Genomic DNA, 22,407 nt, shown 5'->3' with positions numbered 1-22,407 from the left:
TGTATATATGCACCACATCTTCTTTATCCATTCATCTGTCAATGGGCATTTATGTTGTTCCCACATCTTGGCTATTGTGAATGGAGCTGCTATGAACATTGCGGTGCATGTATCTTTTTGAATTACAGTTCTGGCCAGATATATGCTCAGGAGTGGGATTGCTGGATCATACAGTAACTCTAGTTTTAGTTTTCTGAGGAACCTCCTTACTGTTCTCCACAGTGACTGCACCAACTTATATTCCCACCAACAGTGTAGGAGGGTTCCCTTTTCTCCACACTCTCTCCAGCATTTGTTATTTGTATACTTTTTAAAAAATAAATTTATTTATTATTTATTTTTGGCTGCATTGGATCTGTTTCTGTGTGGGGGGCTAGTTGCGGCAAGCAGGGGCTACTCTTCATTACAGTGCACAGGCTCCTCATTGCGGTGGCTACTCTTGTTGCGGAGCACAGGCTCCAAGCACGTGGGCCTCAGCAGTTGTGACACGTGGGCTCAGCAGTTGTGGCTCGCAAGCTCTAGAGTGCAGTCTCACTAGTTGTGGCACACGGGCTTAGTTGCTCCGTGGCATGTTGGGTCTTCCCGGACCAGGGATTGAACCTGTGTCCCCTGCATTGGCAGGCGGATTCTTAACCACTGTGCCACCAGGGAAGTCCCCCATTAACTTTTTTAAAAGGAGGGATTGTCTTGGTAAAATGTAACTCATGTACAGAAAAAGTGCATAAACACAGAAGCACAGCTAAGTTAAATATTTTAAAGTGAATATCTGTGTAACAATCACACAGATCTAGAAATAGTCCAGCTTTCCCCAGAAGCATTTTATTATGTCCCTTCACAATCACAAAGCTTTCTTCCTCCAAAGTACCACCATCCTGACTTTTATATTCAACACCTCCTTGCATCAGTAAACATATGTTTGTATATGTGCCTTCCTTTGCTCACCATTTTGTTTCTGAGATGCATCCATATTGTTGTATGTAACTGTAGTTCATTCATATTCACTGATGTGAACTGCCATGTCTATTGTCAGGTTTCCCAACGTTTGGGCTATTCTCAGCCCTTTTCATTTCCATGTCACGGTCTGACTTCATTCATGTATAGAACAAAAACAGGCCAAAGCATAGAGTTTATATGAAGGGGCTACTAGGCCCCCAAATTACATGAAAGGTTAATGACCTGCTTTTTCAGGATCGAAATTTTACTTGTTGAATGAAGAAGCAAAATACAGAACAACAAATACTGTATGATCCCATTAAAAGAAAGATATATCTTTGTATTTATACATCTATATACATGTACATATTTATTCAAATAAGTCTAGAATTCTAGAGTGACCAAACTATTACCACTGGTTACCTCTGGTATATGGGGACGGGGCGGAATGCAGGAGAGTGGGAAAGTCTATGTATGTGCATGGGAGGACTATGTGGGCAGATACCTTCACAGTTTACTTCTTCATTTATTTATTTTTACAGTAGGCTTCTTTTTTTTAAAAACAACATCAGCAAAAGTCACATCAGCATAAGGAAGGAATGAGAATTTACTTTGGGGTGCAGCAGGCTCCCTACCAGTCTCTCCTCTTCTGTCCCTGGTGGCTGCCGTTACCCTCAGGGCACAGCAGAGCCAACCCAAGGCAGACCAAATCCTCTCTTCTGTGTTTCAGACACTTTAATGGTTGGCTTTCAGCTCTTGGAAACATGACTTTAAATGGAAGCCCCCGAATTCAAGCCAACACATCAACTGCAAGCAAATCTGAGTCAGCTGTTGGCCCCTTGAAACTGTGTGGGGCAGAGTGAAACTCCAGAGCAAAAGGAAAATGCAACCACGATCCCGTGCACCTGGGAACCAGCTAGATTCCCAGCCTTCTCATCTCCCCAGGAGAGGGCGTCAGGGTGGAGACAGAGGGAAGCAGCGGGGAAGGAGGTGAGCCATGTCCAACAGAGCCCTACGGTGATCAGAGGCTTTCTTTCAGGTTTCAGCTTTACGGACCCCCAGTGACATTTCCACGAGCCTGCTTCTCGAGGTGCACTCACTGCAGGAACATCTTATCAGCCAAGAGTAGCAGCTGCATGGAATCTGATCATGACTGAGTGCTTATCAGGGATGTGTCCATCACTATGCCCTCAAAACTCTATGCAGGGGCTTCTACTCTCGTCCTCATCTTACAGGTAGAGAATTAGAGGCCCACAGGCGAGAAATGACTTGAGTTCACACAGCCAGTGGTGGCATCAGAACCCACCCCATCCAGTCTGACCCCCAGCCTGTACTCTTAACCTCTGAACTCTAAAGCAGGGCACCATGACTAGGTGATTCCAGAGTGAATGGGCTTGGCCGCCCAGTGGGGCGAGAAGAAACATCCACTGGAATCGGACAGATCCCCACTTGTCCCTGGACAAGTCACTTCCCCATTGTGAGCCTGAATATCCACATCCGTAAAACGGGACCATACCTTCGTCTCAAGGTTGTACTGAAAATTAGAAATGGGGTATGGAGAGAACCTACTACCAGCCCAAGCCCTGAGGCACCCAATAAGAAGCAGCCACAATCATCATCATCACCACCACCTGCAGGAAGGCGTTCCTTGCCCTTCTCTTCCTAACGAGCCAGCATACAGGCCGAAAAACTCCTGGTGGAGATTAGCACAAGATCTACCCTGGCGCCTGCTCTAAACGGTGAGTGGAAGGGGCTGGAAAGGGGTCATCCTTGTAAGCACCCTACTCTGCGCCTGTCCTGTGAGGTGCCGAGCGCTGCCCCTTCTTTCTGACCCCATGGCCGCCTCCCTAGTCCAGGCCTTGTTCCTTCAAGGATCCTGGCGTCCAGCTGTACTCCTCTCCAGTCTGTGCTGCACCAGCGAGACCCCTTGCTCTCCAGCCTAAGAACCTCCCCATCTCCTTAGTGCAGCCCACCCCACTCTGGCCCCCTGAGGAGTCACTGACTCCTCTGACATTGCCATCTCCCTTCTCCACAACACCTGCCCCCATGACAATTCTGTACCTTTGCCCTTGCTGTGCACTTGCCAGGAATGCCCTCCCCATCACACTCTCCCCATCACACCCCCTTCCCTTGAGGGACTGTCACTCCTCTGCGGCCCCACTCGAATCCTCTGGGAAGCTTCCCAGAATCCCACCCCACACGCAGGGTTAGAGAACCCCTCCTCTGCTTCACTGGTACTTTGTTCCTCAGTAGTCAACTAGCGTGCTTTAGGGAAAATTAAGATGACTTCCTGCTTTACAAATCTGTCTCCTCTACTGTCTTTTCCTCCCTAGGCTAGGGCCTGGGCTTACCACACCCTCTCCCTGGAGCTGGCCCAGCGGCTAGCGCACAGTTGGTGCTTAGTAAATGTTAACAGCGTAAATAAGGACCATCTGTGTCTCAGTAAAAGGAAAATCTAATTATCAGAGTGATTCACAGGTAAATAGGCGGCTAGCGAACTCCCTGTCATTGGGGCAGCGTAGCTAGACTACAGGAGCAGGAAAGAGTGGAGGCTTGGACGTGAAGTCATTGGTGGTTTGCATTCCTAAAGATACAAACCGGGGACGAGTTTTCCTGGAATCAGCTGGGAGTACTGGTTACTATAGAGACCCTCCACTCAGGAGATTCTGATGCTGCAGGTTTGGGACGGGCCAGAAGTCTGTATTAAAACATCTCCAGGTAATTTTGAAGCACACCACATTTGGGAACTGCTGAACTTCGTGACCTTTGAGGCCATTTGTGTGTGATGGCCCTTCGTAAACCGTGAAGTGCTGTCCACGAGTCTTGGCTCCAGGTGTTACCCGAACTCTGAGATGGGGGAATTGAAGCGGCTGGGGCTACAGCTCCTCAGACTCTGGGAGGTTGCGGACCCAGCCCTGGGCCACCCTGTTGAAGCTGGGTCTGAGGCGGAGGAGTTCCAAGCCACTGGTGAGCTCCGGAACGAAGGGGGTGCCTGCCCTCGGAATGGTTTCCCCCACCAGGGCTCCTCCAAAGGGCACTGGTGTCCTGGGGAGAGAAGAGCAGCAGGGGAGGAAGGCTGTGTGGGAAAGGGTGGCGGAACAGACCTGTGGGTTGCCACGGGAAGCCCCTCCCCTCCTCTCTCTGGGCCTCAGTTTCCCTGCTGCTCAGCAAGGTTTTGTACTGTCTTTAACAGGTTTCTCCAGCTCTGCCCATTCTCAAATCTGCCCCTAGTGGGATGGCTTCTTGCTTTGAAATAGGAGTGAGGTTTTCAGTGAGAACTGGCTTGTCCTGGCAAAACTCTAGGTTCCTGTTAAGGAAGGTCCAGAAGGGTGTAGAATTGGAACAGAGTTTTTCCCTCCTCTTGTCATCTCCCCTTAAAACAATATATCACAGGCTGGAGAGAGAAAGGAGGGTTAGAAAGAACGCTGAGATCAGAGACTACAGATTACCCCAGAGACATGCCACTTCTCACCCATAAGAATGGCAAGAATAAGTGATTTGGTAATGGGGCAAAGTTAGTGAGGCGGTGGGGCAAGGTCTCACTCATATACTGCTGGTTGGAGAGTAAATTGGTGTTGCTCCCTTGGAGGGCAATTTGGCAGGATCTTTTTTTCTTTTTTTTACATCTTTATTGGAGTATAATTGCTTTACAATGGTGTGTTAGTTTCTGCTTTATAACAAAGTGAATCAGTTATATATATATATACATATGTTCCCATATCTCCTCCCTCTTGCGTCTCTCTCCCTCCCACCCTCCCTATCCCATCCCTCTAGGTGGTCACAAAGTATTGAGCTGATCTCCCTGTGCTATGCGGCTGGCAGGATCTTTTAAACCTGAAAATGTGCAAATTCTGTCGACCAGCGCTCTACCTGTAAGCATATGGCTTAGGGAAGCATATGCACAAGGAAGCAGATATGAGCAGCGATTAGTGACAGACCAGAAACAAGCCATATGCCCACTGGCAGAGGAATGGATAAGATAAATATAGTATATTCACATGGCAGAGTACTATATAGCAACTTAAAAGGAATGAAAAGAGATATAGGTATTAGAAAGAGGAGACTGAAAAGACATAATGTAGAGTGAAAAAAGCAAGCAAGTTACAGGATGAAATACAGAGTAGCAAAACACACACACATGCACACCAAACAATGCTACATCCCCATAGGTATGTAGCTGCTGGTAGAGAATATTCTCTTGTAGAGAATGTTCTGAAAACGTACATACCAACCTGACAACAGTGTTACCTTTGGGAAGGGAGCTGGGATTGGAGCATGGGGAACAAAGGGGCCCTACCTTTATTTGAAGTTGCCTAGGGTTTTTTTTAAAGATAATATAAATACATGATTTTCAAACTATTTTTTAATTTTAAGAGAATAAAGAGCATTGCTCATTTAGTGTTTTCCCTGCAGCCTGGGACCAATGGAGAGAGGGGAATGCCTGCTCTGGGGTAAAAAGGCAAACCTTGGGTCAGAGCCTGGGTTCCAGCCAGGACAGTGTTTCTGCCTGGACCACCACAGCTGTGATGGCAACAGCCAGGGCCCCGCAGGAACAGGCTGGGCTGTTTCCAAGTCAAGCAGGCCTCACGGTTGGGCCCTTGATCAGGAGGCCAGAGCCCTGGATCCTGAGCACAGCTTGGCCACCAACACTACAGTTCCTTCTCTCTCTGCCTCAGTTGCCTCTTCCGTCCTAGGAGGGGTCTGGGTTCAGGGGTCCCTAAGACCCTCCTTATTTTTGTGGGAACGTGCCTCAGCCTGTCAGAGCTGAGGCATGAGATGGGTGGGGCTGCGACCTGCAATGGCCAGCCTGGAAGCTGGCTGCTAGCCCTGAATGTCAGCTGAGGGTTTTAAAGAGCTGGACAGGCAGGGTGTGAGGGCCCCAGGAGGACAGCAAAGTCCTGCCTGGCAGGAAACCCCCAAATGTCTGCCAGTGGCTCGTGGTTCACACGAGGCCTGTCGGGCCCATTCTTCCCATCATGGTCCTCCCTGGCTCTCAGCTGTTTGAGGGCAGTCACGTCCCTCCTGAGCAGTCTCCTCTCAAGGCCCATCACCCCCAGTTCCTTCAGCCCTTCCTCAGAGGGCTTGGTCTCCAGGCCTAGCAAGACAGACACAGTCTCCATGTGTGGTCTGAGCAGGTGCCAGAAGCGCTGGACTGTGGCCTCCTCTCTGTGGACCCTCCCCTTTCTCACTTAATCCAGCCCAAGCCAGAGGAGCATTTTTCACGAATAGCAGCACACTAAGGAAGCCAATTGAAATGCGGTTGAAATGCGTCCCCCAGCCCACAGCCTTCCTTCCTGCCAAGCTCCTGTCCTGACTGCTGTGATTTGTTTTCAGGCCCCCAGGGCGGGATGTTAATCTATCCCTTTTAAGTTCTCCCCTGTTGGCTTTTCCAGCCATCATTTCAACCTGTAAATAATAATAATAATAATGGCAGCCACCACTTATTGAGAGCTTATTGAGAGCCAGAAATTTTGCCTAAGGCCTCTCATGCCATCCTCATGACAATCTTATGAAGCAGGTACTGTAACAGTCTCATTTTACAGGTGGGGAAAGGGAGGCCCAGCGAGGTTAAGCCACTTGCCCAAGGTCACACAGCCAGGGGTGGAGATTGCATTAAGCCCTCCTCCGTGGAGGGCCCACTGTGCTAAACACTGTGAGTCACTGCTTTGTGGCTCTCACCTCTGGTGTCCAACATTTCACTGTCACTCCCCACAGTGGTACAGCCTCAAGATCACTTTCTAGGCCTCTTCCAGACCACTGATGAAAGTGAGGAAAACGCTGAGCTGGCCTAGGACTAGTGAGATCTGGGGCCCCCACCCAGGGAAGGACCCGCACCTTGATGTCCATCAAGGAGATGGCACACAGCAGTGATGGAGAATAAGCAACTGGACTCTGGAGTCAGACAAAACCAGACTTGGATCCCAGCCCCGCCACTGCTTCCTTGCTTTGTGATTTTGGGCAGATTGTTGATCCTCTTCTCCAGCAGAATAGGAAAAACTGTGGCACCTGCCCCACCCTGTTGTGGAGGAGAATCCAGCAAGGTGTGTGCCACATTCACCCATTTATTCCCGGTACATTTATTGGGCACTAGTTAGTTGTGCTAAGGCAAGAGCTCTACTGTTTTAGCAGGGGCTCAATAAATGTATATAAGGCGTTGGGGTAGAGCCCGGCCTGTAGAAAGCGCTCAGGAGATGCAGCTACTGCTGTGGTTGTGACTGGCTCCAGCGCATCCTCCCTCCAGGTCTCTCCCTAAGCAGCCCGCCTCGTCTTACTTGTTGAAATTTCGATACTCCGCCAGGCTGGGGGTATGACTTCTGCCTTCGCCCAGGTGGTCCTGGTAGCTGAGGAACTCCTGCCATGGGCAGCTGTAGCCCTTGGGGATGGCCGTGTGGTTGAACTTCTCGGGAGGGACGCCCTTCAGTGGCTCGGCATAGCCTAGGGGGTGGAGCATGGCACGTGGGAGGCGGGCGAGCGGGACGCCTGGGTTCCTTTTAACCTTGCCGCCACGCCCCGCTGCAGACACTGTTGGGGGGGGGACTAGGAAAGGGGAGTTGGGGGAGGGGGTGGAATGTGATGCTAAAGTTGCTCCAGCAAAGAGGACCCTTCCCCATCCCTGGAAACAAGGAAGACGGAGCAGAGGAATTGCAAGTTGGGGCGCAGACTCTGGTCTTGCCTCGGACCCTGGCTGGCTCTGTGACCTTGGCGCATTGCTGCGCTACTCTGGGCTTGTGTTGGGTCTTTGGAGTGGGGTGAGTGTGTGTGTGTGTGTTGGGAAGGAGGTGGACTAGACGCTCTCTGGATGCTCTTCCTGCCCCACCGTGGAGCTCGCCCACGCTACGGTCCCCTGGTCCCGGGACGCGGGCAGGCCACTTACCTGGCGCCAGGGCACTGGGGCTGTGGGCACTCACTGGCCGGGCGGCTGTGGGCTGGGCATCCTCAGGGCCCCCGTGCCCTGAGGTCGGGAAGATGTGGAGCTCAGAGCGGTAGTTCTGCCCCTCGGAGCTATTGGCAACCTAGGCACAGGGGCGGGAGCTCAGAGGTGGCGGACCGGGGAGTCTGAGCTGCCTGGCCCTTTCCCCCAGGCTTCCGCCACTTCGGGGTCTCTGTGCACGCTCACCATCCCAGGTTCCGCTGTTCCAGTCACCTTCTCCTTGGCGCTTCCTGCCACGAGCTGGGGGGAGGGGAGGGGCAAATAAACTGCAGGAAGGCTCAGCGGGGCAGGAGGCCAGGGTTCTCCCTCCACTAAAAAAATGGCAGGGGGTGGTGGGAGGTCATAATGCTAGAGCCCACCTCCGAGGGATGTTTTGGGGGGAGGATGAATTAATAGTGTAGAGCGCTAAACCCTGGAACAGAGAAGTGCTCTTATATACGTTAGTTGCTATTATAGTATTGACCCTGGGCATATAATACTTAACCTCTCTGAGCCACAGTTTCCTTCTCTGTAAAGTGGAGATGATGATAATATCACTCTCTGATCATTAAATGAGATGATGCATGCAAACTGCTTAGCCAATACCGTCATAAGCACGTAGCAAAGGTAGGTGTTTTGTCATTTTTATTATTCTGCCACATCGATCCCTCTCATCATCTCCTGTTTCATCCAGAAATTGAGTGGAGTAGGATGAAAGTCCCCTGAGTTCATTAGAAGTACCTGAAACTGCCTGCCACCTTTTTGAAGCCGGGGGACAAGCCATTCTTGCCTCCTTTCTCTACCAGCTGACTATCTCGTGGCCTTTGCCTTCTTCCAGTGGGAAAAAGGACGGCATTCTGCATTTTCCATCTTAGATCAAGCTCAAGTGTAATCTAAATCCTGCTTCCTGCAAATTCAGCCCAGAGCACCTGACTATCCTTCTGCATTTTTTGTAGGAGTCAGAGTCCCTTCACTCCATGGGGCATCCTGTCCGATACACTTTATGTATTGTATCTGGGGAAAGGTGCCTAAAGGGCTAACCCTTTTCTAGGATCACCTAGCAAGGCAGAGGTCAATCTGATGGCAATATCACAGCCGTCCCCGGCTGGAACTTGCGGGACCCCCCCATAGAGGGCAGAAGTCCTATCTGGCGCATTGTTTGGCTCTAGGCTAACGATTGGCCCTCTCTGGGCCTCAGTTTCCCTGTGAACACAATGGAGGCTTACTCACCGCACGCGGGCTGGCTGCAAACTCAAAGGTGAATTTCTGCACGCGGCGCTGTCTCTTCTGGAAGAGGAGGGATCCTCGGTTGTTACGCAGTGATAGCTCTTCCATCATCAAGTCCTGGGGCACGCTCAGCTTCTTGCCCAGGTCCAGCAAAGGGACTGCCCAGAGAGGCCAGAGGGAGCTCTTACTACCAAACCCTCAGGGCACTCCGGGTTGCTGCCTGTAAGGGGACCTCCGCACAGCACCATCCGCTGTGTATGAGAGTGCCGACTTTGCCCCACACTTGCTGACCCTGGGTGTCATTATTCTTAGGAATCTTTGCCCACCCAATGGGCGGAAGTGACTCCTCTGTGTTTAATTAGCATGTGTTTGACACTCAGTGAAATTGAGCATCATTTCAGGTGTTCTTTGGCCAGGTATATTTATTCCATGCATTTCCCATGAAGCTCTTTGCTCATAGTGGTGGAGGTAGTGAGTAATGATCAGATTCTAGGTATCTTTTAAAGGTAGGCCATGGGTGTGGGATGTGAGAGACAGAGAGAGAGGTGTGGGAGGTAAAGGCAAGGTTTCTGGCCTGAGCCGCTGGGAGGATGGAGTAGCCACTCTCTGAGATGGGAAGGCTGGAGGAGGAGGAGATGTGAGGAAAGACCAGGCATTCCGTTCTAGACATGTCTTCTTTTAATGTTAAAATAGCCTTTTATTATTATAGAAACAGCATATAAGTGCATTGAAGAAAGTTAGAAAATATAGACATAAAAGAAAAGAAGGACTTCCCTGGTGGTGCAGTGGTTGAGAGTCCGCCTGCCAATGCAGGGGACACGGTTTTGTGCCCCGGTCTGGGAAGATCCCACATGCCGCGGAACGGCTGGGCCCGTGAGCCATGGCCACTGAGCCTGCGCGTCCAGAGCCTGTGCTCCACAACGGGAGAGGCCACAACAGTGAGAGGCCCGTGTACCGCAAAAAAAAAAAAAAAGAAGAAGAAAAACACCATTTTCTACCATCCAGAGGTTGCCACTACTAACACTTTAGTGTATATCCTTTCCCGTCTTTTTCACTGACTATGTATTCATATGTGACTTTTTAACCAAAATGAAATCATAGCACAGCTGCTTAGTAACTTGCTTTTATCAGTTAAAGATCTCCACCTTTCCAAGTGAATGAATTTTTTTATATATATAATGCCTAGTCTATATTCAAACTCCCCTAATTGTCTCCAAAACTGAGTATAATGTTTGCAGAGCCTTGTAGGCATCCCAGCAGAGATGCCGAGTAGGGAGCTGGATATATGAGTCTAGTGTTCATGGGAGAAAATTGACCTGGACGTAAAATTTGGGGCATCAGGAAATACAAATGGTATTTGCTGTTGTTGTTTTTTAATGAAGACTGTCCCGTTTATTTCTTTTCTCATAGTTAGGACCAGTCATTATAGCCATGTAGACGGATTCCAGGGCGGATGACCATCCTTAGTAGTTTGGTAGCCCATCCATATCCTTGGTGCTTTCCCCACCAGCAAAACACATACTCTTATGTTGGTGCCACAAGGGAAGACTTTTGGAAGAAAGGTGAGGCATGGTGAGGACGTTGGTAGGAGAGGGATACGTATGGGCAGCACGGGAAGACTTGTCATCTCTACAATCAAACACACATAGGTTCATATTCCAGCTCTTTGAATGGTATTTGGAGCCTGGAGGCTAGGTGAGATCTCCAAGGATATGAGAATGGATAAAGAGATCCAAAGACTGAGCCCCGGGGCCTCCAACATTTAGACTGAGGAGAGGAGCCCCAGCCCTGGAGCCTGGGAGAAAACACCCAGCAAGTTAGGAGGAAATCTAAGGACTGTGGTGTCCTAGAACCAAATGACGAAAGCGTGTTAGGCAAGGTGGACTGATCAACGGAGTCAAATGTTGCTGATATGTCAAGTAAGAGGAGGGCTGAAAACTGACCATTGTATTTAGTAACATGGGGTTATTATTGGCAGTCTCCGCAAAAGCAGTTCCTGTGGAGTATTTGGGTGTGAAAGCCTTATTAGACAGGGTTCGAGAGAAGAGGACAGAGGAACAGTTTGACACAACACAAGGAAGCAATGAGCCAAATCTAGGATGTGGGACGTTCTACAGGGCAGGTGGCCCGGTGTCTTCAAAGGAGTGAATGACACGGGAAAAAAGGAGGCGGGGGCAGTGTTTTAGATTAAAGGAGATTTAAGAAACATAGCTATCAAATAAAAACAAGGGCCCTTGAGGGTACAGTTATTATGCTAAGTGAAATAAGTCAGATAGAGAAAGACAAATGCCATATGATTTCACTTATATGCGGAATATAAAAACAAACAAACATAAACCAAAATAAATGATCAAACCAAACCAAACATCAACAAACATGTAGATACAGAGAACAGAGTAGTGGTTCCCAGAAGGGAATGGGGGTGGTGGGGGAGGGTGAAAGGGGTAAAGGGGATCAACTGTATGACGAAGGATAGAAACTAAATTTTTGGTGGTGAGCGTGCTGTAGTGTATACAGAAGTAGAAACATAATTCTGTACACGTGAAACTATCAATATGTAACGTTAAATATGAACCAATGCTACCTCAGTTAAAAAGTGTCTCTTATTTGGATCCCCGTTAACTAGAAAATTGGAGAAAGTTGACTATAGGACTGGCTATTAGATAGTATTAAATCAACATTTACTTTTGTTCAATGTGTTAATATCTTTGTGGCATGTAAGGAAATGTCCTTTTTATTACTTTCTGTGAAGTATTTGGGGGATGAAATGACATGCTCTTTGGGATTTGCTCTGGAACCCAGGAATAAAAGGAGGGCCACAGGGATTTGCACTCTCAACTTGTGTGTGTGTGTGTGTGTGTGTGTGTGTGTGTGTGTTTAAGTTGGTTAATAAAATGTGAAAAAGAGAGAAAGAGAGGAGGGAAGTATAGACAGCTGCTTTGAGGAGGTGTGCTCTGAAGGACCATGGCTGGGGCCGCTGTGGAAGCAAGAGTGGTTTGCTCGCTTGTTGGTTTGCTTACTTGCTTGCTTGTTTTTAAAGAGGGAGGAATAATAGCATGTTTGTTAGCTGATGAGAAAATCTGACGATGCAATAAAGAGAGGGGAGAATTACTGAAGGAATGTCTTGAGCAGGAGAGAGGGTAGGGAGGGTGTTCAGTGCCCAGCAAGAAGGGTTGGCTTCACACAGTGCAAGGAGAGTTCATCTATCATATCAGGAAGGAAAACAGAGAACAGGGACACAAATACAAACAAGTGGACAGATGTGGAGGCGGGAGCTTGCAGAAGTTCTCTTTTGGCCACTTTACTTTTCTCGGTGAAATAAGAAGCAAGGTCATTAGCTGAGAATGAAGGTGGGGGAGGAGGTATTGGAGGTTTGAGAAGAGAGGTTGCTAAAGTTATCTCAGAGAACAGTAGGGGAGAGTGAATGGGTCAGGGATGGGTGATGTGGTCACCAGGCAACACTGAGGGCCATTCAGGTGCTGTGATTCATCCCATTCAATGGAATCCTAAACAGCCTTTTAAAAAAGGAGGCTGATGTTTCTTTCATTCTTACAGCAAATATAGAGACAGCACCTTCTACATGTTAGGATCAGAAAGAAATCCACTGTAGATTAAAAGGGGGAAAAAAGGAAATTTCAGAAGAATCTGTATTCTAAGATCCCACTCGTATATTTTTAAAAATAAACACATGTTTATGTATGCATTGAAAAATCTGCAAGGAGATATGCCAAATATTGGCAGTGGCAATTTGGGGACCTAGGAAGGAGGAGGGCTGGAAATTGTTTGCATTGTTTTTGTATTTGAACAAGAAAATGTACTGCATATTTAAACAGATGAAAGACCACATATACCTAAATACATAATAAAAGTCCCCTGGCATCATATTCTCAAATGCTGTTCAGATGAACTGAGCTCAATATTAAAAAAAAAAAAAAAAAAGCTATAGATAAAACCTATTTGACTAAGCAATTCCACTTCTAGGCGTTCGTCCTCGGGCAGAAAAGTTGAATAAACATGCCTGAAGATATACATACAAGGATGTTTACTGCAGTGACTTTTCGAATTGTGGAAACTGGGAATCAGTCTTGCGGTGCATGCTGCCCAGATGCCCTTTATCAGTGACTAACAGCTCACAACTGCCACCTCTACAGAGAACTGCCCCGGTGAGTAGAGGCTGCAACAGCCCCCTTGCTGAAGATGAAATGAATTCTGTAGGGCAATTAATTTATGCTTTGGAGCCCACATCCTTACTTAGCAATTTCGTCTGCCGGATTGTGCTTTTGTCACTTCCCTTCTCCTAGGAATGCGAGCTCAACAAGTCACTTGTTTGGGAATCCTCAGGCTCTACTCCTAAGGGTCCCAACCTGGGCTGAGCCTTCATGGCCTCCCTTAGGGGATGTGTGTGTATAAATATATATAATATCTTATATGCTGGGGGAGCGAGGGGAGGGGAGGGGTGAGATAAGTCATACTAGGATGGAAAGAAGTCTCTGGTGTGCCGCTAAGTGAAAAAAATTTAAGATGATGAACACAGTGTATAGTATTTAGCCCGTGTGTGTGTTTATATAAATACGTTTATATATGAACAGAAGAAGGATTTACACAAAACTGTTAATAGTGGTTCTCTCCAGATGGTTTTGTTATGAGGAACTTTCACGTTCAAAGTCATTCATGTCTGCTTTGTCTGAATATTCTATAAAATGAATGTTTTATTTATATAACCGTGTGGTAAAGGAGCAGTTTTGGAGACAGATCTGGGGTCAAATCTCAGTTCTACCACCTACTATATATGTGACGTCCTAGCTTCTCTGACCCCTGTTTTCTCATCTGCAAGATGGGTGTGATCGTATCTAACTTACAGAGTTGTTGTGAGGGTTATATATATAACGAAAGGTACAAATGCTCTTAGCACAGTATCTGAGACATAGTGAGTACACAATAACGGTAAGTGTTTTATTATTATTATTTTACGATGGCTATCTTTCGGCGGTGACACCATGAGATTTTTTCCTTTCTACTTTTCTTTAGCTTCAAAATTGTCCTTAATTAATACCTTAGCAATCGTCAACAACTCACGTATTTCCAGTCTGGCGTAAATGTTGTGTGTCAATATTTGGGGGTCTGTAACTAATTAATTACTTAGACAAGAGAAAAGAAAATGCATTGCCTGATTCTTCTAGTTAGAGCATCAGTACCTCACAAAGCTTGTGTATTTCAGCACAGAAAATCATGGAATAAAAAAAAAAATGATACCAACAAAAGGAGGCGAGAACACACAAAACAGGTTAAAAGTACGACTCACACATAAAGTCATACACATGATTAAATACTTCCTAGAACACTGAAGGAGTTAAAAGTGCAGCAATGCCCTTAGACGGGGGTTTATCAGAGCTTGGTTCACTTCCCACCTGCATCAGAATCACCTGGGTACTTGGCTAAAAGGCTAATGTATGGCCTCCTCCCCAGGTCCCCTGAATCAGAATTCCTGGGGGTTGATGCTGGGAATCTGTATTTTTAACCAATGACGCCATGTCGCTGCGATTCACAGTGAAGTTTGAGAGTCCTGACTTAGCTTAGCTTGTTTTTAAAATGTTTGAAAGGCTCTAAGGTAGGCCAAATCAACAGACTCCACAATTATGCCGAGAGGTCTTGGAGAGTTGATAATCACGTACCTTAGATGATTTATGCATCGGATGAATGTGCTTTTAAGTGAGATGGTTTGAGATCAGGCAGCCTATTCCTGCCCCCCTGCCCCGCTCTCCCCTGACCCCTTGTCTCTTGCCATGGGGGCTCGGGGAGACGGCCCAGTTAAAACAAGCAGGGGCAATCTGTGGGACGCTTGGGCCATCGTTAGGATTGAATCTGGGGCCAGAGCCCTCAGAGCTCCATCTGGGGCTGAGGTAAGGACTTAGGTGGGGGCAGGACCCAGTCTAGGGCACTCAACCTCAGCTCTTGGGGGTGCGGGCATCAGAGCAAGGCCCTTCCCAGTGTTTCGGGAAGCTTCCCAGCCCAGGCGACAGATTCCACAGGCCGGCCTCGAACTCACACCTGTTTGCCCAGGCCTGGGGCCAGCAGGCCTGAGTGGCTGCAGCCTGGGAGCAAGAAAGCATGGGATCTGAGGAAGGCTCACGGGCTGGGTCAACCTTACCTGGTTCAGTGAGGTCCCCCGTGGTAGTCATTACCGGCCCCTTCTGCTCCTTGGGAATCATCCTGTGGAGGAGAGACCGCCACAAATGGTCCAGGCTGCCTCCGTTCCTCCCCAGACCTCCCAATCCTTGGTCTACCCAACCCCGGCCCTGCGCAGCCTTGGCCCACACCAAAGTCTCAAGCAAGGGTGTCTGAGCTGGAAAGAGGAGGCTGAGGTCCATGGAAGAAAAAGGAGATGCTCAGGGTCACACAAATCTGCTTCCTTGATGCTAGGGAAGCACACACGCATTGGGGGTAGTTTCTGGGACATTAGGAGAAGGGGAGGCGAGGGTCTCTGACTGTTGTTGTCCACTGACTCAAGTGAGCGCTAATCAGAGGCTGAAAGAGGTTGGAGGTTGAAGTCAGGGGGTGGTTAGTCAGGGAGCACGGGTGGTTAGTCTGACGCTGCACTGGGGTCTGCGAGGTGCGCCCCTCCTCTCCTCAGGACTCGGCTCTGAGGCTTGAGGGCGCAGGCTGGTCCAAGGACACTGAAAACAGCCATCAGCCCCCTTCCTACCCCTGTCCTTCAGCTCACTTACATGGTGTCTTTTTCTCCCTCGCTCCTCTCCCTCTTCCTCCATCCCCCCATTTGCATCTTATGGCGTGTCCCAGGAATCTTGCAGGTGATTTACAAATAAAATGAGGTCCAAAGCCCCAGAGAAGCCCTGCAGGCCCCAAGTCCAGATCCCCTAACTCGCCCCCAGGAGAGAAGGCAAAGTCCTTGAGCCTCCTGACGGCCTTACCAACCCTTGTGCCCCTCTGCTTGGCTTCCAGGTTTTTCTATATTTCTTCTTTTAGAGAAACAATCTGCCTCCATCTGTGCCCCCCACGCCCATACCCAGCCCCGGGTCCGTGGGCGCTGAGCCGGGCGGCCTGGCTTCTGATCGGTGTCCCTGACTCCCTCGGTAACTGTGAGCAAGTAGCTGTCCTGTAACCTGAGGAGGTTACATCGTGGGTATCCATGGACGTGCTTCAGGGCGTACACGGACCCCCTCAAACTGTGTGCAAACGTGAGTACACATGCATGCCTTGGGGGCGATGCCCACGAGCTGGTGGCCAGTGCTCCAGCTGGGACCACTTAGGGTTCCACAGTCCCCGGATCTGTTTCTTGACAAACACTCTCCTTACAGAAATTCACAGACATTGGGAAGGACCCCGCCCCTCATTTTACAGACAGGGACCCTGCTTCCCTCTATTGCTGAAAGATCTTGGAGTCCTGAGCAGAGCCATTACCTACCCCAACCTTGAACCCTAGCCACCCCCTCTCCATTTAACCCAGAGTAACCCAGAGCTTAGAATCCCTCCCTTCCCAACTCAGGATCCAGGCTTCCACGAGGCCCCACCCTCCCCGGACCCCCTTGGGCCCTTCCTCTCCTTGGGGGAAGGGGCTCTGGGAATTGGCTCCCCCCCACTGCCCACCCCCGACAGCGCCTTGAGCTCCCCTTGAGTCCTGGTACCTGAGAGATGGAACCACAGTGGGCAGGAGGGAGTGTCAGACCCTCAGATTAACACCTCTGTCGGGAAGTTGAGAGTTGAGTGGTTGGTGTCTGCGCAGGCGGTCGTCAGTGAGCTGGGTATGCCTTGCCTCCGGCTCTGGCCTCAGCTGACGAGAGTTGTCCTTGCCTTGTTGTGGCTCATAGCCTTATTTCGGGCTGCAACAGGATCCAGGGACAGATGCTAAAAGCACCAGGCCCCAGGGAAGACAGGTGCCCCGGCAGCAGGCCCTTGCAAACAGAAGGCCTTGCACACGTACAGTACACATACATATGCACACACCAAAGTTACCTGGAAACGCTGAGTGACTCACTGGTCCCCTGAGCTTGCGAATTGTATCCTTAGGGCCTAGATCGGGGCCTGGTAGGAACTCAGTAGATATTTGTTGAATGAATGATTGAATGGGTAGATTGATGAATGAATGAATTTTCCCCCAGTAACTTTGCTTGACTTGTTCATTCCTCCTTCCCTTTCTTCCTCTGCTTCCTTCCTTCCTCCCTTCTTCCCTCCCTCCCTCCACCTTCTCACATTCTCTGAGCCTCTCTCTATGGACTGAAAATAAATAAGGCAGGGCTCTGTCCTCAAGGAGCTCAGCCAGGCCTGTGTCAGACCTGTAAACAGCCTTTGCGACGCATCACGGAAAATGATCTGGGAGGGCCAGGGAAGGGTGCCACCAGCTCGGCCTGGGGGTGGGGAAGGCCTCCCAGAGGAGGAGACATTTGCGCTGGGCCTTGAAGTCTGAGTGGGAGCTCACAGGCAGAGAGGGGCACGGGCACTGCAGGCTGAGGCCATGTCACACATAGGATGTGAGGGGCCAGCGAGGAGAGCTAGAACTGGGGGCTGGGGTGGTGCTGAGAGATGAGGCCAGACAGGTGGGCAAGGGCCAGATCACAGCAGGCTTTTCAAAAGTACCGTGTATCTTATAAAAGGGCTGTTGGAGTTTAAGGCGGTGGAACGGAGCAGTCACATGGTCATTTTCCAAAGATATCTCTGGCTGCCCTGTGGAAAGTGGGTTGACGGGAGTTAGTCTTCAGGCAGGAGAATTTCACTGTGGTCAGGTGAGACCTGGGAGTGGCTGGACCAGGGAGGTGACAGAGGGCATGGAGAGGAGGAGAGGGGCTTGAGGGGTATTTGAGGGATCACCAGGTCCCAGTTAGAGACTGGATGTGGGAGGTGAAGAAAGGGCCGCTCCCGTTTCTGGATTGCGTCATTCAAGGAAAATAATGGTGAGGAGGAGGGGGGATGGGGGCAGCTTGGGGTTGGGGGCAGAGACTGAGTTCAGTTTGGGATGAAATTGGTTTGGTGTGTCTGGGCACCAGGATCACCAGTAGGCAGGGGGATACTGTGCTCAGGAGAGGTTCCTGCTGAAGATAAAGATTGAGTCAGAAGTGCACTAACCACTACCAGGGAAGGGTGGGATCAGCAGGGATGCGCCGGGTCCAGGGCAGGGAGCTCCTGTACCTGTGTGCTGGATAGACTGTCCAAGGGCATCTCTCTTAAGAAGAAGCCTGGACTCTGCTGTGGACCACCTGAACTCAGCTTCCTGCCCGTCAGAGTCCTTTGCCCAGCCTCTGCAGGGCCTGAGCTTTTAGAGAGGAAGGTGAGGGATCTTGGCCTCACCTGGGAGTGGAGCCCCAATCCCCTTCTCTGGGCAAAGGACGCCCCCATCAGGAGAGGAGTACTCCTGATGGTCTGGATCCTGAGTTCTCTAGGGTTGGCTGGACTCTGATGTTACCTCTTGTAGGGGCTCCTCCTCCTGTCTGAAGCCCCGACCTGCCATCAGGAAGCAGCCCCAGAGCACTGGGCCCTGATGCAGCTTGGCCCTGGCCACTCCAGTGACAGTGTCCTGGGGTCAGGGCCTGGGCAATACCACCTTGAGGCATCACCTCACCAACTCACTCATTACACAGATAGGGAAGCTGAGGCCTGGAGAAGGAGTGGGTTTACCCAGGGTCACCCAGCTAGTAGATGATGGGACCAGAACTTCAACCCAGGGACTTCTATGGCCCAGAGTGTTTTCATTGTTCCCCATCTCTGTTCATGATTGTTACTTCCCAAGCTCCCATCCCATGTGTATCATTCTCATCCACCCAGCATCCCATGGACTGTTCCATGGGTGGGGAAAAGCTTTAGACATAGCTGAAAATGACACAGGAGACAGAAAGATGCAGGAAGCATTTATTGAGGGGCAGAGCTGAATTCTACAGGAGGCAAAAGGCATGACACAGGCAATTTCTAGTGGGTTAGAGGAGAGGACTGGGAGAGAAAGCAGTTACAGGGAGAGAACAGCCAGACAGAACTGCAACTTCCCAAGGCTGCCTCCTGCTGGCTCTTTGTGGGAAATGCAGGTAGAAGTGGATTTTTTTCTCTGCCACTGCATCAACCAGTGGCCTGATAGTGGGCCCCTAGCCCCAGCCTCCCATGCTACAGGGGTCCCTGAAGCAGGTGGGGACTTCAGTAATGTGATCACTCATCACTGACAAGTTGGAGCACCCTCTCATCTTCCTACCAACAGGGCCTATGTTCCCAATCTTTAGGCCCTGGGAATCCTTTGGGATCAGTCCTTTATTCCAAAGCACCCCACCCTCACCCTGACTCCCATCCTAACCCCAGCTTGCCCTAGCCTCAATTAGGGGTTCCTGGTCTAAATCACCCTGAGGGATGGGTAAGTCTCCTCCTAACCCCAAAATCACCCTCTGTCCCTCATCTTTAGCAACATCCTGGTATCCTTTCACTTACATACATACCTTTGATCCTCAGCCAATTCCAGCCCCCCCGCCCCCCCACCCCCACACACTTAGTTTCCTGAAACTGATATTCTGAACCTCTAGAGGGCACCACCAGCCAACTCTGGAAACTATAGGACCGACGTACATTCCTCCCTGTGTCCCTCCTGAGGATTGGAATCAGAGTCACTATAGCCTAAGGGACAGGCTAGGGCCTGCAGCCAGGCTCCCCAAGGTCACTGGGCACCAGACACTGGCTAGGCCAGAGTGTGATGGGAAAGAGATGAAGCAGAACAGGGCCCCATCATCTGGGCACAATATGGATGCTGGGGCCTGAAACTGAAGAGTGGAGTACTTCCTAAGGAACCAGAAACACAGGCAGACTCTGGTCTAACCCCTCACTCACCCACCCAAGCTCATCTCCCTAGCCAATCCTCCAGCACTACTCTCCCTCCCTTCCTAATACTGTGGAATGCATTTCAGGACTGGAAGAGCCCCCAGAGGTCATCTGAGCCAGTCCATTCCCTACTAGAATCTCCTCTATGCATCCTGGCCACTGCTTGCATACCACCCATATCAAAGAACTCTTTGCCTCCCTCTTTCCAAATGGGCAACCTCAAACTCAGGGCTACCAGGTAAAGCCAGAGGATAACAGATAGCTCCGTATCAACTCTTCTCTGCCCGGCTCAGCTTTGAGCCCAGAGCCTGCCATGAAAGGGCCCGGAAGGGATAGATGGGTTGGAGACACCTATAGCATCATTCCTGGAGACCCTGGGAAGCCTGAATTGGGATGGAGAAAAGCCTGAGAGGGATCTGAGAGGAGGAATCTTCCCTCCTCTTCTCTCCAGAGAAGCCAGCCGGGCACCTTGAGCTGGCCTGGGAGACCCTCTCTAAAGGTCACCATGGTAAAAATAGAGCTTGTCTGGGAAGGGATGGAAAACAGCTGCTCCTGCCTGGGACTTGGTGCCAGGGAGGCAGATGGTCAAGCCAGGGCCTGGACAAGGAACTCAGGCGTAGGATCCTCTGAACACACCCCTCATTTACCAGACTCCAGAGATCAGAGCCAGGAAGGGGGGGGGGAGGGGGCGGAGAGTATGGAACCCTGCAATGCAGCAAGTCTAGGGGTCCATACATACAACACCCTGCCTCTTCCAAGGCACTAGTGTGTGTGTACTGATAGAAGGGGTAATTTAGAAGTTTGGAGATCGCCTTGGCCAAAGCTCTATTAAACAGATGGGAAAGCTGAGGAGCAGAAGAAGGGTCTTTCCCACAATGACTGAATGACAGAGCAAGGGCTAGAACCCAAGCTTGGATCACCACCCCACCCCCAAGCCCAGAGCTCTCCTCCCCTGACCCCTTATCTCTGGGGCTATCAAAGAGGCCAGACCCTTGGGGACATGGTGCTGGGAGCTCCCAAGCCCCACGACACTTCTTCTGGCTCGGCTCTCCTGGGGCAGGGATGGGGTGTGGGCGGGGAAGCCTTTAGGTGGTGCAGGAGGCCTCCGTGGGTAGGTTGCCACGCTTGAGCCTCAGGCTGCCGTTCCATCCGCGGGGACAGATGTTGTAGCCGAGGATGCCGGGCGACTTAGCCCCAGAGTCCTCGGAGTCGAGGGACACATCGGAGTCCGTGGGCGAGCGGCGGTAGGGGAAGGGCCTGGGTCGCGCGGGCAGCGGGCTCCGGGGACTAGCGCAGGGCGAGGGCCCGGCGGGCAGTGGGCTCCGGGGGATGGGAGCGAACGTTGTCCCGGGGTCCGCGGCCTGGCCGGGTCGGGACGGCAGGGGCGAGCGCATGCGCGGCGGCGGTGGCGGCGGTGGCAGCGCTCTCGGCGGGGAGAAGGGCCGAAGACTCTCAGCGCCCGCCGGCCGCGGGGAGGCGCTCTTGCGCCGGGCCGCGTTGATGATGTTTCGCGCCAGGAGCGCCTGCAGCTGGCGGCTGGGGGGCCGCGCCTCGGTCTCATGTCGCAGAGGGGATACGGAGCGCTCGCTCCACGAGGGGGACATGGGCGGCGGCGGCGGTGGCGGCGGCGGCGGCGGCGGCAGCGGCGGGGGGCTGCTCAAGCTGCTCCCGCGGCCCGGCTCCCACGGCCCCGGGCTCACCCAGCCGTCCAGGCTGCTGGGGGGCCGGGACGCGCCCGGCGTCCAGGGCGGGGAGGTGGGCAGGCTCTCTCGGCGGTCCTGGGGAGAGAACAGAGAGGGTGGGGGCAGGCGTTAGTGCTGGGCTCCTCTATACCGGGGTTTCAGAAGGGACCGAGTTGGCTGTGTCCATTGTACAGAGTCGGGAAGCCAGCGACCAAAGTCAGGTAGTGCCTGCAGAAAAACGCAGGTGCCCCAACTTTCATCTTTCAGGTGCTTGAACGAGCCCACGCTGCCTGCCCCTGCGCTTAGCAGGGAGGCAGATGACTGGCGGTTTAAGAACGCTCGCTTTGGAGACAGACCCCTTTGTTTACTGAATGAACTTGGGCAAGTTGCTTCAGCAAAAGAAGCAACTCGAAGCCCCTGGGCTGCAGTTTCCTCCTCTGTGAAATGGGAGTATAATATTAGCATGTATCCTATAGGATTGTTGTGAGGAGTAAATGAGATAACTTACGTCAAAGACTATCACAGTATGAGAAGGTTCCCTAGAAGAGAGTAGGTGCGCAATAGATGTTAGTTACCTTAAAGACATACTAGAATGATACACATGAAACTAACCAGAGTGCCTCTCTGTTAGGAAATGGGGTGAACAGGGCAGGGGACACAGCCACAGGAGTGGGAATAAGGCTTCTAATGTATTATATACTTTTTATATAAGTTTAAGGTTTTGAACCATATGGATATAATATCTATTCAAAAAATTACAAGCAAAAATATTGATCATTATTACTAAAGTTGGACTTAGGGAAAGGCCCTCTCTGTCTCAATTCCCCTGCCATGTTGCCATGGTCACCTCCT

At 50.7% G+C, this 22,407-nt stretch overlaps 2 protein-coding genes across 7 annotated transcripts in view; both read right to left on the bottom strand.

Annotated features, from left to right (window-relative positions):
• Window positions 1-1,446: 1,446 nt before the first annotated feature.
• On the bottom strand, window positions 1,447-17,374 carry MYOZ3 (myozenin 3). Of its 5 annotated transcripts, XM_082650055.1 has the most exons (8): window positions 17,042-17,374; window positions 16,714-16,908; window positions 15,219-15,280; window positions 9,074-9,228; window positions 8,051-8,104; window positions 7,808-7,946; window positions 7,206-7,368; window positions 1,447-3,978 (listed from the first exon to the last, which is right to left on the bottom strand). In XM_082650055.1, exons 3-8 carry the CDS (start codon window positions 15,277-15,279, stop codon window positions 3,810-3,812), a joined length of 741 nt encoding a protein of 246 aa, XP_082506181.1. In that variant the 5' UTR covers window position 15,280; window positions 16,714-16,908; window positions 17,042-17,374; the 3' UTR covers window positions 1,447-3,809. The 5 variants fall into 5 exon arrangements, with proteins under 5 accessions (XP_082506181.1, XP_082506178.1, XP_082506182.1 ...); XM_082650052.1 differs by lacking the exons at window positions 16,714-16,908; window positions 17,042-17,374 and adding an exon at window positions 16,000-16,473; XM_082650053.1 differs by lacking the exons at window positions 1,447-3,978; window positions 16,714-16,908; window positions 17,042-17,374 and adding exons at window positions 3,987-6,949; window positions 16,000-16,481.
• Window positions 17,375-18,920: 1,546 nt separating this feature from the next.
• The window catches only part of SYNPO (synaptopodin), a 30,415-nt gene continuing 26,928 nt past the window's right edge, over window positions 18,921-22,407 (bottom strand). For both annotated transcript variants that reach the window (XM_082649841.1, XM_082649842.1), the window contains exon 3: window positions 18,921-21,651. In XM_082649841.1, the coding sequence (XP_082505967.1) occupies window positions 20,959-21,651 (693 nt within the window). In that variant the 3' untranslated portion in view covers window positions 18,921-20,958. The remainder of the gene's footprint in view (window positions 21,652-22,407) is intronic.

Source organism: Grampus griseus (assembly GCF_964374135.1).
Source record: "Grampus griseus genome assembly, chromosome: 3".
In the NCBI taxonomy this organism is placed as follows: domain Eukaryota; kingdom Metazoa; phylum Chordata; class Mammalia; order Artiodactyla; family Delphinidae; genus Grampus; species Grampus griseus.
The sequence above is the reverse complement of the archived record's forward strand: the minus strand, read 5'-3'. Positions and strand labels throughout refer to the sequence as shown.